The sequence below is a fragment of the Triturus cristatus genome, chromosome 3_2, assembly GCF_964204655.1.
Source record: "Triturus cristatus chromosome 3_2, aTriCri1.1, whole genome shotgun sequence".
Lineage (NCBI taxonomy): Eukaryota > Metazoa > Chordata > Amphibia > Caudata > Salamandridae > Triturus > Triturus cristatus.
The window spans coordinates 138,561,290-138,578,792 of NC_140584.1; the positions used below are offsets into that span (position 1 = coordinate 138,561,290).

The window sequence follows — 17,503 nt, forward strand, 5'->3', positions numbered from 1 at the left end:
TCAGTTACGGCAGACATATGGCGGACACCAAGACAGCATAAAGGCGTATAAGAGATGTAGCTTACATGGTTCTGTCTCTGTTCCTGTTCCTAATATCAAAAACAATGGTCCTTATCCAATGATTGATAAGTGTGTAATATGTTTTACTTAGTCAGTTAGTTAACTAATCAGGAGCCTAGACACAATTATACTTAAACAGAGGCTCGTAATATTGAATAGGTCATTCTAATCAGCAAAAGGACAACCACCAAAACACTGAAAGCCGTTATATATACATTTATTTTATAGTTTTGGTAATTTTACTGCAATATTCATAAAACAGAACAAGGTTGCTCCAAGAGGAAACGTGCATCAGAGGAAAGTGATTGAAAAGTGCGTGGATAGAACAAGAAATGAAAGATGCATAGTAGTAGGGGTGATCAATTAGTTACAATTACAGGCAATGTGAATCGGTTGTAATTCACCGTACACAAGCCAAAAACCTGGTCACATTTATTGAGAACACAATTAGTATAGTTCAGAAAAAAGACCCCATTAGTGGTCTTGCACGGAGGACTGGAATTGTGTCCCAGGTAGCAAAGGGTGGGCGTCGACGTTTCGACCCGTCTTGATGGCCTATGTGGATGTTTAAACCTTGGCCTTGCGGGTCTTCATCAGGACCAATAAGGGGCAACCCGACTGGAGGGTACTTTAATTAAACCACCTAGTGGTGTGGTTCCACAGAGAAAATGGCCGGGTAAGAGGGCTTGGTATTGAAGGGTCTTTAAATCCGTGTCGCTTCAGTAGAAAGATCGAAACTGATAGCGATGTGTCCAAGGTTTGTTCATGGATACCCAGCGCAGAGAATAAATCAGGGCATGAAATACACAACAAATGTGTTCAAGAAAACCGGAGCGTCTGTCTCCGTTGAAGGCCCGGCGCGGTGTGAGCTCGTCCGAGGCTCCGTGCCTCTGTTCCTGTTCCAGCAGTCATTAATGATTGCAACTGACAGATGCTTGGGTCTTCTTTCGCCCTATCTGCCTGTCTGTCTAAGGTGCAACTGAGATGTATAGAAATTAGTCATAACGTGATTTTATCTGAAATGTTGTACTTATGGGGTCGCCAGTCGGATTCACAGTAGGATTCCCTAACCTCGGGCAGGTCCTACGCACGCACACAGGCCACAATCGTCGCCCGGGGAACTGCGTGCAAAGGGAAGACAATGCAGGCTGTAAACCACCAGACTGGAACATGGCCAATCACCGTGTGGCTTATAATTAAAGCCACATATTGGTTGGCAATTTTCTGTCATCAACTTGCCCCCTCACTGCCGTGCCTGCCCTTGTGCATGCTGGGCCAACGGAGACGTGGTACCAGCCGATCCAGACACTGACATGAGAACAGCACCAGGATCTGGCTGAGCAGGTTAAACCGATGCTCCATCGCTGCCCTGGAGGCTGGGGCTGTGCAGTCCTTGAGAGTCCAGATAGTGGAGCCCTGGACTGCGCATGTCAGGCTGCACACAGCCAGACACCTGCCCAAACAGACACGCGCATTTCAGTATTGGCCTCGCTTTGACTCAATGACGAAGCTACACCCCTAAGCGAAGAATGTTACGCCCACACGGGAGGAAGAATAATGGAAGGCAAACAAAGCTAAAATAACGTGGTAATATTTATGCGGTGGGCTGCTCTCAGTGAGTGGGGGGAAACCCCATTTCCCCCAGTGGAGCAGCTGCCACTGCCTTTCTGATGCTTCTAATGTCACCCAGACTTCCTGGGACTGCTTAGTTGCCAACACCCTATGGGGCCACAAGGAAAAGGTGTTTTTACTCAATTTCCAGTCAGGAACAGAGCCGAATTCGCAATTCCAGCTAAACTTTTTGGTTTTCTGTAGAGTGATGCAGTCTTACTCCAGTTTCCAGGCCCAGAAGTAACTAACTGTGGTAAGTGGTAAATGGTAGAAATGTGTATCTGTGTTATTATCAATGATGGGGCTATAACTAGTATTGTGATGTCGGTAGAATGTTAGCTCATCGTTCTAAATTCTAATGTGTCTTGATGTCAGATCTTGCTACTCCTCTGTTTGGATCAGTCGTGGGTTTACTTGTCTCGGAATAAATCTACATTTTTGGATTCTTTCATTTGAATCGTGTTTGGATTCCTTCTTTCCAATTCTGGGACCTTGCTACACTAACCCAGACTGATAAGGTAAAGGATGGGCACCAAGTAGATAAGCACATTTAACAACTTATGTATAGCAGAATGTCAACAAAGTGTCAACCAGACAGCATGTCCAGGGGCGCCAGGCAAAGACAGCCCAGAGGGCAGTGCTTGATTTGAGCTGGTGATTTCCAGTGCTTGGCACCAGCACTTTATTCTTGACACTGGCTCATGTAGCAGCCTGTCACATGATGGCGTAGTTTGTATAAATTTCTGAGGAATATTTTTCTTTCGTCTGTATTTATAAATAGAAACAGAAAAATGCCAATAAATACGTTTACCTTTGCTGCTGTATGCTAGGTAAAGACGAGCCTGTCCCAGTGCAGGACGGGGAGAGGGCTTATCAAATTTCAGCTAAACCCATAACAAAGGTCAACATCAAGGGGCCATCAGGCCTCCTTTTGGTTAAGTATCCTGGCTGGAAGCTATGGGGGGTGAGGCCGGTGAGCAGGAAGGTGCATCCCTAAAAGCAATTGAGGGAAAACAAATGCGCACAGCTTGTCACTTCACAGGTACTTAAGAGAGGCCTGCATTTGACTAAGTTCAGTCGCTGGAGCATAGAAATATAAACACACTGTAGGAATGTTGGATGTGTTGGTTTATCCCAGTATTTACACAAATAACAATTAAAATTCTGCTATTGGATTTATTTCTTTTATAGCGCTATAGCCCTACTCATCATAATGCAAGGTGTCAAAGCGCTTGACAATAAATCATATGTGTGTAAATCAATGTATATAATGTGTTGCATAAGATAGTGAGGGTTACATTAGGAGGACTGCAACTTATTAACAGCAAGTAAAAAAAGGATCTTTGTTAAAAGCAGTTCCCATTTACCATCTACATAAATCTATCTAAACCTATAACAACCAAGCGCGCATTGCATATTGAAAATAAATGTGGAAAAATACTAGCTGCATCTTCTGTTTTTGCTTGCGGCAAAATAAAATGTGGATAAATAAACATTAAATGATCAAAAAATAAATATGGACAAATACAGACGGAAATGTTAAAAAAATAAATACCATAAAACGGGAGCCCTAATTATAATTTAGACCATCACCCACACAGATACAGAACATTACTGTGTACCTATAAAGAAAATAAAAATAGAAATAGCAGTAATGATAAACATTCTGCCAGGAAGCACACATCAATCCGTTTTGTAGTCCCACAAGAGTTCTTGGCATTACATGGTCCCTGTTATTGCAGTGCCTCTGATACCATTAGTTATGAGACCACCGATCAATCTAGAATCAATTCTTCCTTCAACCTCCACACTCTTCCCATATTGCACACTTCTCCATTGTCAACAATATTCCTTTACACACTCTTTATCCTTAAAAGTCCACAAGAACACCGAAGGATTTTGTTCACATGCCTTCGTTTTTTTCATACAAACTAAATCACCTTTGATTCACACAATTCGCTAGGTACAGATTTGCAATTCATACTTCCCCTTGTTTTTGGCTTACTGCTGACACATTTTCTGCTTTGCAATCACTGCCTCTCTGTACCCTTCAACTCTTCTGTTGGACATGGAAACCATTGTCTGTTATGAAATTTCATGGCCAACTTTTCTGATGAACTCATCTTTGAGAAGGTCTTTCACCACATCCATATTTATAGAGCTCACGTAACGTGTCACCACCAATTTCAAACATGAATCCACAAAAACGAAGTAAAACTTGTCCATGGGTGACAATGCTTCAAAAAATTCTAACATATCTAATTCTTTATTTATTTATTTGAAAAGTTTTATATAGCACTGGCTAGACCCGGAGGTATCAGAGCACTTTGCATGAGGATCAGCGGGTTACAGGTTACATAATTACATTGACAAGTATAGACATAGGAGAAAAAAATGATAGTACACAATAATAAGAGTTATTAGCGCTTACACACCTCTTATGGGGAGTGAAAGGTAGAGGGGGAATGGTAAAACAGGGGTAAGGAATGCAGGTAGGAAACACAGCAGGAAGATGAGGAAAACTGTCCGATGTCCAGCTGGGTAGGTGACGGACCAGGGATGAATCAGAGCCAGACTCCTCTATAGCTGCATAGGACAGCTCCACTGGGCATTAGCCAAGGTTGCTTTTAACTTATAACTTGGCTTGAAAATCAACAGGTGAGAGGGGACTCTTTCATTTCACTCTAATCTTCTCATCACTTGTACACGGGAAATAATATTGTACTAATCCTTCTATCACTATATCCATCCTGCAAAACCATACTACTTCACCCACTTAGCCTTTGTTATTCTCTACTTGAATGTCTGCCCCTTTATGCAGCCTGCTACATTTCTTTTTCAGTCCTTCCATAGTATGCCAGAATTTCCATCCCTCTTGTCACACATCCATAACTTTCCTCACCACCCCATTCAAAATCTCATTCAGCGTTCTTGCCTGTTCTCAACTCTATACCTATTTCTCTATTTCTACATTTCTTACCACATAACTTGATTCGCCTCATGTACAAAGTGATAAGCATTTAAATGTAAGCAAAACTTGCACTCTGTAGCATTTTCCCTTCTACGCAAAATGTATCCCACATAAAAATCAAACTCCTTCATGCCTTCAACTCAATCACAATTCTTGGAGTTGCCCTCGCAGGGAATTTATGGGAAAACAATAAATCAAGCAGTTTGCGATCTAGACCAACAATGAAAGACAGTAACCCAAAAAAAAAGTGGTGTATTGCCAATGAACATCTAAGCAGCCTTCTATCTTTTACTGAAAACGTTTATTCAGCCTCTGCAAGTGCCTTTTAATCAAAAGCTAGTGGAATTCATTTCCACTCCTCACCTATGAAAGAACTTTCACAAAATACTTAAAACTCACATCAGAGGTTAATCTTGCACAGGACCCCAATGAGAGTGCCCTTCAAATATGGTATGGATGTTGGAACACTTCTGACCAATCAAACCTCCCCCCCTTCTCATGATCTGTTTAAGGAGCTAACAGGTTTCACAAAATTCTAATCAAATTTATAAAAATAATCAGTGAAGCCCAGAAATGACTTTACTTGATTATTGTCACCTGGTTTAAGATAGCCTTCACCACAGTTTCCACCAGATACAATTTTTGTCGAATCATTTTCTCAGAGATGACATGGCATATGTCAGGCATAGAACTCACACTAACCTAGCCTTTATTCTCCTTCATCGTGAAAAACTACTAATCTCTAATCACTTTAAAACATTACTCAAGATCTGATCATGCCCCATCATACTAGCACCATAAACCAGAAAAACATTCTAATAAAAAATAACTATAATTATAACTTTACAGCACATTATTCATCACTCTTTGAAAATATACAGCAACTGAGACTAAATTAATGGGTAAACACAGAAGCCTAAGTTCACCAAGGGGCATCACAATGAGGTTGAGCATCCAAATTCCTCAATCACCTTCAGTTAAGGATAATTCCTTATGCAGCAGAATCTGCCTTCCCCAGAATACCCAGTGCTTCAGATATGTTGAGCAGTGGATGCCTCTCAACCCATATATCTATTTAAAACTCATAGGTCCACACACATTTGAAAGACATTGCCCTCCTTTCCCCTCTTTGCCGCTATGTCCACTGGATTTAACCACTCACATAACTCCATCACTTTTGTGACTCATGTTCTAAAATATCTCTCTAACTCCGCCTTCAATATTGCCATCATAAATTTTGGTTCTTATCTATTTTTGTATGTTAATGGCTCTGGGCTATTCTTCAGCACAATCTGAAGTGCAAAGACCCCTTTTACTCCAACTCTATCTTTTAGTGCCTTTGGTAATTTGATACAGATGTATTTATCTTCCCTGTATCTTGAAGTGAATATTACTTGATCTTCAACATTAGGATGGGAAATAATTATGCAGCCTTTTTTAAATTTCCACCCCATACAAACAATAGTGATTGTCTTGGGTACCCATCTTCTTTTTTTCTGTCTTCCAATCCTTACAAATAATTCCTAAACTCAATGTCGTTATTAGATCATTTTTACTCATATCCTATCCACCAGAATCAATATTATCTTTGCCAATTTATCCTTGTGTGTTCTAAAAACCCCATAAAAACATACTTTGACCCACTACCACATATAGAGATGCTGATTCTGCTATCAGCACAACCTGCTCTCTCTCTCCAAGCAGCAAGATGTAATGCTTTGTCACTTTCATTACTTCTAAATTGTCCACACTATTCACTTATGAGAATCTTTTTTAGCCTCATCTTTCAAATCTTCTACTGAAACGTAATTGACTGTACAGCCAAACATAGTATCACTGCAATTTTAACAAGTGTTTTGAGCTATGCATGCCACACTGTGATATAAATGCCCTAAAATTAGACATCTAAAACATTTCATGTTCACTTAATCTCTTACTCAATTTCTTACAACGCTCTTCTCAACTCCTACTTCATTCTTCTACTTCTGATTTCCCCCTTCTTCCTTCTCTGGTACCAGAAAGACCTTATTCACTCCTTTTCCAATGCTGCCACCACTTATCTATTTCGTGCACACAGCGTTGTGTTCCATCGCTTCTCAAATTGGCACGTTTTTCATTCAAATCATATTTTATCCATTTCTCCAACTATTCTGTTCATTAGTATATGTCACCAACTGGCCGCACATGAGCAATTCTAGAATGGCTACAAAATCATGTGTGCGATTAATTGAGTGCTCACTATTTACTTTTCTACTCCTTCACTTTTGCCCTAAATATTTTAAAACACTGTATGCTTCTCTAGCACTGCATAAATAAGTTATCTAAAACTTTGAAGGATTCTTCATGCCTGTCTCTTGCTCTCCTCAGTACGTTCCCCAGCAATCTCCGGAAGGCTTTCACATGTATTCCTTCCTTCGTTGTCCAAATTGCATATATTCACTCCTTGTGTTTGTATTTGGGAGACTTTTTCACCCAAAACTGATACTAAGAGGAGTCAAATACATTCTTTTACTGCTTGCCAAGAAGCAGTGGCTCAGCCACATCTAACAGACACAGTAGAAGTTGTGCTTTACCTTATAAAGGTATAAACATTGCACTAATTAAGAAATATATGCTAAAATAACTAGTCAACACATCCAATTTCAATAACAAACTAAAGCAAAATGATATCATAATCAATAAATCAAACAAATTGTGCAAGGTATACACCACCATTCACAAGTCTAAAATAGTAAAAGATAAAATAGTGATGAGACAACTAATTGGTCTTCTGGGACCCTCACATGTTTCTTTGCTAAAACCCAAATCTCCTCCTGTCTTTCTCTCCCTCTCCAAGTTCTACTTTATTATTCAAAATATAAAATGCCTGGTGCACTACTCCATTTCTGTTTGCTCTGTGTCCTCATGCACACTTGAACTCCTCAGAAGTGACTGGTGTTGGCAGTCTTTTCCGTTGTCATGACCGCTCCTTCACTTGCAGCTTTCTGAATCCGAACACCCCCCATTGCCCCTTGTCATCTGCACTCCATTAAGCATCGCTATTTGTTCACCTTTCTCTACTGTCCCGAAGGGTGCACCCAGCTCTTCTGTGTGGTATCATGCTTTTCCATCACTGCCCTACAACTGAACTTGAACTTAATTGAGCATCTGCTGGAAATGGCTTGCTGGGCAGTGTTGGCAGGATCTGCTTTTGTAGAGCAACATTAAATGACTGCTTGACCTGCCTTCACTGATATGTCTGCATCAACCACCAGTCATGTAAGCCTGCATAGATTACTGATCACAGCCTAGCTGGGCTTGCAATCAAACAAGTGCACCTCATCCTTACAACAGTTTGTACACTTATTTAGCACCGGTGCCTCAGCCCTTCTCTCGCCTTAAAGCAACTAAATGAATGTAATGTACTAACTCTGCTTGGATGGCAATACTGATGAAAGGAAAAGTGTTTTCAATTTTCTTATCTTCACCAAAAGTGTTCTGGTAACACCTCTTGGCTGGGTGCCTTACTGGCTGAACATCTTTGTTCACGGGTTGATAGTTAAAACCTTGCCCTTTGATCAGATTGTCTTTTGAGTTTGTTGCCAAAATGTTAAGATAAAGGATATACTTCAGTTGGACGGTAGCAAGAAGGTATATAGGATTATACAGCAGAACACTGCCATAGTTTCTGCAGTCCAGGGGCTACAGATATAGAACTTCCTGAAGAAAATAGTGCTCTAAATGTATAATGCTCCCTGTGCATTCCTAAATAAGACAAACATTGGCAGGACACAAACATAAAGCGAAATGCACATTATAGCACACAGCATTGGGCATGATGTAAATCCTGGACCCCTTTCCCTTTTTGGGATTATTAAGAGACCAGCTTCCATGGTCGTGACTGTGGCCTTTGGAGGGAAGGCAAGGACAGCTCTCAGATCTTTGCCAGGCACAAATTAGTCCTACAAAGGTGGTTTCTTTTCCTACTTCCATGATGCCAGATCCACTCTAATGTGAGAGTAGTAAGAGGGGGGCTCTATATGGTTAACACAGTGACAATTGCCTGGTTTCTCTAACCACATAAAAATAAAATTACTGCATAATCCCTGCCAATCTTTCTCAGAATTTCCTCTAACATAAGGGGAAATAAACCCACCAGGTCATTTCACCCCTTTTTCCAAAATGGAGAAATGGACTACTGCCTAAATAGTTTCCTCCTTTTATCCTAGTTCCACCCAGAGTTCATCCACACCAGCCCCTTCATGATCAAAGTGAAACACACCGCATCTAGCTACCCTTGCTCTAGTTTTATGGAGTGAGGTCCCTGGTTATCTGTGTTGTCCGCTGACCTAAAAGGGACCTAATAGGATTACTTTCCTTTGACATGTAGTTGAAAAAACATAAGTCTAGATTCATCATTTTGTGGAGTGGTGTCTGATAAGTGTCACCCTGCCCATAGTCGAATGTTCCAAAATACAAATCGAAAAAACTCATATTAAAAATTTGGGTGACACTCGTTCCGTTTCCATAACTTTATTTGATCTAATTTAAAAACATAGATCATCAAAGTGTACATATTAAAAAATGATATATTGTCATCCTTCTCAGTGCAATACAGTTCAATGTATATGAGTTATTAAAAACTAACAAATAAAATGGCGAAAAACAATGTACAAGCTCAAACACCAAAAAGATGGGGATGTAGAATTGGGCTGTGCAAATTACGCAATTCAATGTCTATTATTTGTGCAGTGAACGTAATAAAAGAGTAGATGCTGGACTGCTGGTTCCTGGTTACCACATAAATACATAGGTTTAAAAACAGACATAATTAGATAAAAAGGGACAACCTTTGTAAGTTATAAAAGCCCTTTAAGAATATTACATGTGTTAAGGAGATCCTTTTTCTCTTCGAGACTGTTGCGAGGAGATTACATAGTATGTTCAGGAAGACAAATGAGTTTAAGGCTAAGAATTAGCATAGCTCTCCAATTCTAGTAAATGTCTCCTACACTTACAAGCCCAAAGGAATGAGGCTACACAGAAACATACAAAAGGGTTATGAAGCTTCTTCGGGTAGAACAGAGCAACTGCTTAAAATCGTGCCGCATTAAAAGAGGTTTAATATATCTGGCTCTCTGCTCCTTATAAAAAATGACAAAAGAAGAATCGATGGAGGTCAGACTGGACTGATATATTATCGCATGGACAAGTTGTCAAGTCACTATAAACATACTGTTTTGAAGGGAACTCCCTTTATCAGTGACCTGTGTTGAATTGTAGCTATCACAAAGAAGGTGGGTAGAGTTCAAGTTAGCTTACTGTTCTGGGTAGGGCTGGAGGGAATATAACAGCATGTTCTTTTTTTACAAAAACTATAAAAATCCATATATACCATTGTTTTATTGTTTTTCCAAATAGCCCAGTGATGCAAGAATGCTGTTTCTATGGTCTTCTAAGCTAAAGCTCGAAAAGGTAGACTTTTATATGCTGCAGGCTCCAGTAACGTGTGAAGCAAAAAGTAGCCTCATATGATAAAATGTAATTCAACCCTTGTTATCCTTGCAAACATGCAAGTAGTCAAGAGTACATGTTTTAAATGTGAACATTGTGCAACTGACTCTCACTGCCACAAGGCATATTCACAACTGACTTGCCGTATGTTCCATTTTGTAATTGAATGCCAAAATTGGGCTCACTTGGCATGTCAGCACGGAGGGCTTGCCCATAGATGTGTCAGTGTTGTTTGTCCGTCCATGTGCCTTTTTTTGGAATATATGACGTTACTTCGCATGCGTTTAGTACGCATGCCATTACTACGCGGTCGTTAGTACGACCGCGTTTTTAGTTCGCATACCTTTCCTACGCAATTCGGAACAACGAATTGCAGTAGGGGGTGCTGGATGTTGGAATAGTATAATTTACTATCCCAACTCCAGTCTATGCGGACACTAGGGAAGGTGTTGGATTTTAAATCCAACACCTTCCCCCCCCTAACGCAAGTCGCTGTTCTGACTTTCGTAGGAAAGGTATGCGAACTAAAAACGCGTGCGTACTAACGTCCGCGTAGTAATGGCATGCGAAGTAACGCATGCTAAGTAAACGCCGTTTACCCTTTTTTTGCCCTAAAGGTAGATGATAAATGCCTAGCTGTGGACCACATGGACTGCTTGACTTTTTCACCACTTGCCCAGTTCATGTGTAATTATGGCCGCAATATGTCAAATAGCATACAGAAATGACTATCTTTTTCAAGGAATGACTCACACTTAATGTCCCCATGCAGTCTCTCACTACCAGAGATCGTTATTGGTAGGAAAAAAAAGTACACAAAAAGCAGTAGAATCAGAGCAACAACTGAAAAATATAGATTTTTCTACCTTTAGTTTAAAGTGTTTATGTTGCTTTTTCAACAATATTAGCAATCTCATCTTACACTGCTCACCCTTTCTAGTCTTCCTCATTGTGTTCAAGTCAACACATGTCGTAAAACTATCTCTTAGTGTAAGGAATGTCTTAGTATCATTTCTATTAAAATGCATGTGTTCTTTAAAACCTCCACCGGTTTGTAAATGTTGATCCCTATCCTATAACTAGTAAATTATTGTAAGCATTTCTGGCAGTTGTGGTTACATAGCGCAGATTAATACATGTTTACTTTTCCGTGCATTTATATTGTGGCGTTTTGAATTTCTCAGGTTTTTCATAATACTTTCCTTGTCATGTAAAATTGGATGATTTCCATCCGATGCCTACTTCCTTCCAAAGAGTAGACCTGTGCTCACACCAGTGGTGGCTCCTCGAGGGAGTGCTGCGGGGTGGTAGGGCGAGGCGGGGGAGGGGGAGTAGTAAACTCTGGCATACGGCCCAATGGAGTTAAGTAAATAAATATATAGATAAACCGAATTACATCGTGCGCCCTGCATCGCCATTTGCAAGCGAGCGCAATGTAATTCGTTTTATTTATTTATTTACCTAACTCCATTCGGCCGTATGCAAGAGGATACTAACCCCCCACCCCGCCCCTCCACCGCCCCGCCCTACCACCCCGCAGCACGCAATTGAGAAGCCGCCACTAGCTCACACTTCTAACAACAAGCTAAACAGGGCCTCCCAAGGTGTTCTTTGAAACTCCTTTTATGGAGCATGCAAATAAGGGAATCCGGAACCCCGTAGCATGAATAAAAGGCTTACATATTCCACAGTGAATTTTAGGGAATTTGGGTACACTGACTTAGACAGCACCCAAGTCTAATGAGCGCCCAGGCAGTCATCTGAAATATTGATTGTCACCTTTACACCTGTAACAGCACCCTAAAAATATCTGGCACAATCTGATATTATTAACGATGCTGTGGGGCACAAGCGGTGCTGAATGATGATGGATTCAACCCAGATCTGTGACTGGGAGTGAGTGTCTGGAAAGTTTTGGCGCTCCGTCCATCACCTCCTTGTGTTTGCTTTATAAGCAGTGCCCTCATGTGATTGGCTGCACTCGCTGATGTTGCTGTGGCACATTTAGTAGCATCCTGAACCTGAATTTTTGGCAGATCATTGAAAACTGACATTGATTTGTCAAAGTACTGCTAATTGTGTACCCTATACTCTGAAGGTTGGCCATACCTTATTTAACTCTTTAAGGCTCCACCATGCCGTAGTTCAGTGGATGCGGATAAGAGTGGTCCACACTACCCTGAGCTGTTACCATGTAACTGCACCTTTGCTTCAACCTTAGGGTTGAATGCCCTGGATACTACCAATTGATATAGTTTATGATAAATGTCTCCTTCCTTCCCAACATCTCCGCAAGTGTTTATACACAGGAATAATCTCCACCTGGGTATATGGACTCTTTGGTCCCAATTCACAAAGGTAAACTTAGTCCTGAAGTCTAAGGTAAGCTTAGACTTCAGGTCTAAGTTCACTTTTGTGAATTGGGCCGTTTGTGATTAATCGAAATTAGGAAACTTTTAAATCGGCAAATCTTTCTTTTTTGCCTTTATTTTTAAACTGATGGTCTTCAATTTATATACATTTAATTGACCTTGTAGGAAAATATTACTATTTTCCATTTTATTCAACTATTCCATTTTATTTATTAAGCACAAAATTGTCACTGTGTACCTAACAATTATTTGTCCCATTTAACTGAACCACAACCCATCATGGTTAAACTTACTATAACGTTTGCCTCACGTTTACAGTGCTCTTACCCAATTTAGGGGCCTCGTTTCTAGAAAATTCACAACAAAAATAGGTTTATTTTACCTGAAACCATTTATTTTTAAACTGCAACGTTTGTGAGTTTCATTAAATTTGCTAAATTAAAAAAAACTTAAATATGCAGAGAAAAACTTTGCACAACGCTGTTCAAGGCACAGGGTAATACGTGTCTGGTGAGCTAGTTCCCACAATTCTCTTCAATCCACACACAGAGCAAGAAATAATCTCCATGCAACTTTCAGTCACAATTCACAAAGGCAGGGTTGGTAGAAAGTTACTTGCAGATATGTCACTAATATGTGTATTAATTAAGCCGCTTATTAAAATACATGAACATAAATGATAAATCAAGGTATGATTCAAATATCACTTACATAACTCTGTAAATGCAATTATTCTGCAACTAGGATAATACACATATAAAATTAGCAGAAACTGCTAAAATTCAAATAACATAAAGTTCCATGAATTCAGTAAAAGTCATTAGACATCTGCTAAGTGTAGACATTTGGAAATCTGTTCTAAACAATTATTGTAAAATGGTCCCTGTGTTTGCAGTCTCACATTATACTCATAAAAAGTTGAGAAGTTCTGCCTACCTCAAGATAGACCACCCACGGCATGACTAGTGTGGCCACCAGAAGATCGGCCACTGCCAGGCTAACTATCAAGTAGTTGGTGGTGGTCTGAAGCGCTTTTTCTCGTGAGACAGCTATGCACACCAGAACATTTCCGAAGACAATGACGAAGATGAGAAGGGTAAGGAGCATGGCGTAGTAGTTGTAGATAAGCTTTTCACCAATGTCGGATCCATTAGTCCTGTTGTTAATGTCGTCATTGTACAAAGACAGGTTCAAGGAATCCATGAAGGTGAGAGGGTCACTTTCCAGTCCAGCTCTGTCACAAAAAAATAAATAGACACTCCATAAATCACTTTGCGTTGTTACACATGCCAGCTTTTCAGTTATCAAAGACATGCATAATTTTTTTTAATCCTAATTGCATTCTCCCTCCCAAATATTGTGACATTTTTCATACAGTTTCACAATGTAGAAGGTTTTGCACACACTTATTAGAGTAAGATTGTGAACATCACGCACATCAGATCCATGAAGATTCTAAAATGGACTGTGAGGAACGGGAATATCCATGACATATCAGTGAAATAACTGATCAACAACAATACAAGATGAATACTTTTTAAAGTTCAGCGGAATAATTAGAAGGAATATGAGCAAAGTTGGCACTTAAGATAGGATATGTTGGATGAATCTTCCACAGTGCAGCCATGCAAAGCTGCAAAGTGCATGAAGAAAATTAACTGGATAATCAATACCATAGCAATACCATACCTCAACTATGCGGAAAAAATAAGGAGAAAAGTTTTAAAATTTCCCATCCTCACAAGTCATTATGTTTTTTCAAATCTCTGCGAAATTATAAAACTTTCAGATTTGTGAGAAAAAATCCTAAATTGCAGACTTCACACAAATACATTTCAGCAAGATTTGCCTTTGTTGTGAGAATAATCTAACAAGAATAGAATATCAACGAAAATTCCTGTTCATTCATATTTTTGTGAAATTTAGAAAACTCTAGTTTCTAGAAAGTTTCACGTGTTTATCACCGGTGTCCACCTTTTAAGATGAAGCTGTTGAGCTAGGGTAAGGGGCCCTTAGATGGCTACACATGAATACATTTACACATGCATGTGCAGGCTGCACATATGAGCCTGCTGTTGTGCACAGCCCTGTAACTGCACAGATATCCTGGTGCAGAGAGGATTCTATAAGGTTAGATGTTGGCCTTGGAGGCCAACGAATATTATTGGGCACTCATAGGTAAGGTCAGTAGGGTTTACCGGTTTATCTGCAGTGTCACTGGATTATACACATAGGGGGAAATCTGCCTTAAAAAGCAGTGTAGCTTCCCTTCGGCTTATAAAGTCCTGTGAGGTACCAACTGGGTGAAATATGTATGCCAAGTTTGAATATGCAGGTCCCAAAAATCTATATGTACACCTGCTGGGCCATTCTGAATTGTCATATTTTTCCAGCTCATGAACAGATTCCAGGCACACGGAGGCAGCTTGTTTGCAAGTGTGCCACTTTGGAGGTCAGGAAGCCTGTTGAAAAAACTCAATGTGTCTTACCACCAGGAGTGAAATGAGGCCAGAATCGAGCAAATCAACCCAATGGGGACCGAGATATCGGACTGGAAAGGATTTGAGCTTTGAACCCCAGTATGCAGCAGAGTGTACAGGGCTCCACCACAAGTTTCTAAAATGACCCCAGGGTGGGGAAGGGCCTGGAGGTCTGTGCTAGTTCCATTAATATTTTATAAACCAATAGTGGACATGCATGCATCCGCCATCCCAGAGTCTTGCAAGTCCCGAGGACACCATCTCCTAGGTTAGCATCTGCACAAGTGGGGCCTGTGACCCTATCCCTGGGATCCAAAGATGATAAAGGACTGGCCTACTTAAGGAGAGTGGTCTGGTATCCTATCCCTGGCCCACAAAGCAAAATAAGGAGAGGAGGAGCACCATTGTGCCCCAGTGTCGGTGGGCTCACCCCTGATCTCCATGTCAGGTGGACTGGGGCAGCCACCACTAAACAAGCAACCTGCCCACACAGAGTGGGCGGGGAGAACACAGCTGCTGGTTCCTGCGACTGTGCAGGACGGCATCTGGGGAGCCAGCTAGGGCTCCCCCTAAGACCACCAAGAGGGAATAATCCTGGGCAATACAGAAAAAGAAAAAGCCTGAAGTAAGACTGGACGCACAACATGAGGCCCCAGACAACAATCCTGAGCTGGCTGGGCAGCCCAGATGTGTACTCTCCCCGCTGACCCCACAAGAATGCATGTCGGGTTGCACTTGGAGGTACCAGGCACTCCCAACACAACAATGAAACAAAAGATAAAGAAGTTGCAGTGTGCAAAGCCCTGCACCACAATAGGAGCCCTGGCTGAAACCGCTGATCAGGCATTCATCGCTCCCTGGAGGCAGCACCCTATAATGCCCTGTGGGCTTTGCTTTTCATAAAGTGTATTCCCTCATAATGGATCAAGATGAGCAGGGGCCCCACCAGCGTGCTAAAGGAAAGTTGGGGGGGGGGGGGGAATGCAGGTTATTTGTGTGCCCTGTTCTCAGCCCTCCCCGGATTAGAGTGGGGCTGCTTCAGCCATAACTATCGGGTGGAGAGAGGCAGTTTTTGCCCTTCTTCCATGTTTCGGAGACCTACCCGTCCTCCAAGACTGCCGGCACACGAATAACAACGTGTCTCTATAACAGTACCTGTTTACTTAACCTTAACAAAGGCATGGTAGGAATATAGGGTGTTTCTTTCCCTGATTCCCACCTTTCTCTTTTATTTCACTGGTCCTGATGAAGCGCTCAGGTGTCCATTAGGGACCCACTTACAGTGCGAAACATGTCGACCCTTTCCCACTTCTAACACTTTAGTGACACTACTACACGGGTTGAGAGCAGCGGGATTGATTTGCTTTTTTCCCCTCTCATTCTGCATAATTTGCATCTCCGTCCCGTGACGTTTTTAGCCTAATCCAGAGGATCCCCTAATAAACTAACCAGGGTACCTACTGGATTATTTTATCTTCACTCACTATCACCACTTGGCCCACACACCCACATGCACAAATGCGGCAACTCCTAAAAGATCTCCGTTATAGATTCCTCGAGTAGGGCCCGTGAGGGACTGCAGCGCCACCCCCACGTGGAGCAGTGCCCAATGATGATGCTGTACACTCGCAAGGGTGTGTGAGGGCACAACAATTCACACAGGAGTATCTCTCCCTTTCTTTGCACACTCACACCTAATTCAGGAGACACCTGACGCTACTTACAACTGACCAGGTTGTTGAACGCTCTCCTCTTTCCCTTCTAGGAACTGATACCAAATACAGTGTATATGCATTACCTTTAGGAGCATCGGTACAGGACCTATTTCTAACAGCTCCTTGTCCCCCCTCTTGCATTTTGGTCATGATGAACTACATTATCCATCATTTTCCCTTGTTAAATGACTCTGAGCAACGTAAAAACGGAGCGCGCAGAGATCACACGCACAGCTATGAGATTAAAGTGGTGTTAAACTACATAACCCAGGATCCTTCCATACAAAGTGAGTCTGCGAGTGACGTGCAAACAGTCCGCTGCCGGAAATAATCACACCAGTATGAGATTACAAAGCAGCCCTATTCAATCGCGCTCCTCACCATCCGTCGGTTACCTCCTGCTCCAGCTCATGTCCGGCCCGGGGTACCACCGGATAGGTGAGTACATGCGCGTGTGAACTTTGCTTGGTCTATTGTAACAATACAGTAGAGCGTGACCAGCTCATTTCGGAACTATGACTCATTACATCTCTATGTATGTAGTGTACCAGCTAGAAGCTATTTTTGAGTCAGTGGGTACATGAAATATATCAATGAAGTCATTGTATCTCTGTGTTAGATTATAAGACATGAGCGATATAGCCCAGCATTTTTAGCCCGTTTTTGCATTAATACTCGTCATACATCAATATGTGAGTTGCGGCTCAGTTGAATGCTATGAAAGCCATTTTCCGGGTCTGCTGTTTCACAGAACGTTTTGTGATAAACTGTAAGATCTTTTTGCTAAGTTAGAACCCGTGA

At 41.4% G+C, this 17,503-nt stretch overlaps 1 protein-coding gene across 1 annotated transcript in view; it reads right to left on the bottom strand.

The window, feature by feature from the left end:
- The window catches only part of DRD2 (dopamine receptor D2), a 1,132,644-nt gene that overhangs the window by 437,332 nt on the left and 677,809 nt on the right, over nucleotides 1–17,503 (bottom strand). The window contains exon 4 of the mRNA XM_085647358.1: nucleotides 13,444–13,741. Coding sequence (XP_085503484.1) covers nucleotides 13,444–13,741 — 298 coding nt within the window. The remainder of the gene's footprint in view (nucleotides 1–13,443; nucleotides 13,742–17,503) is intronic.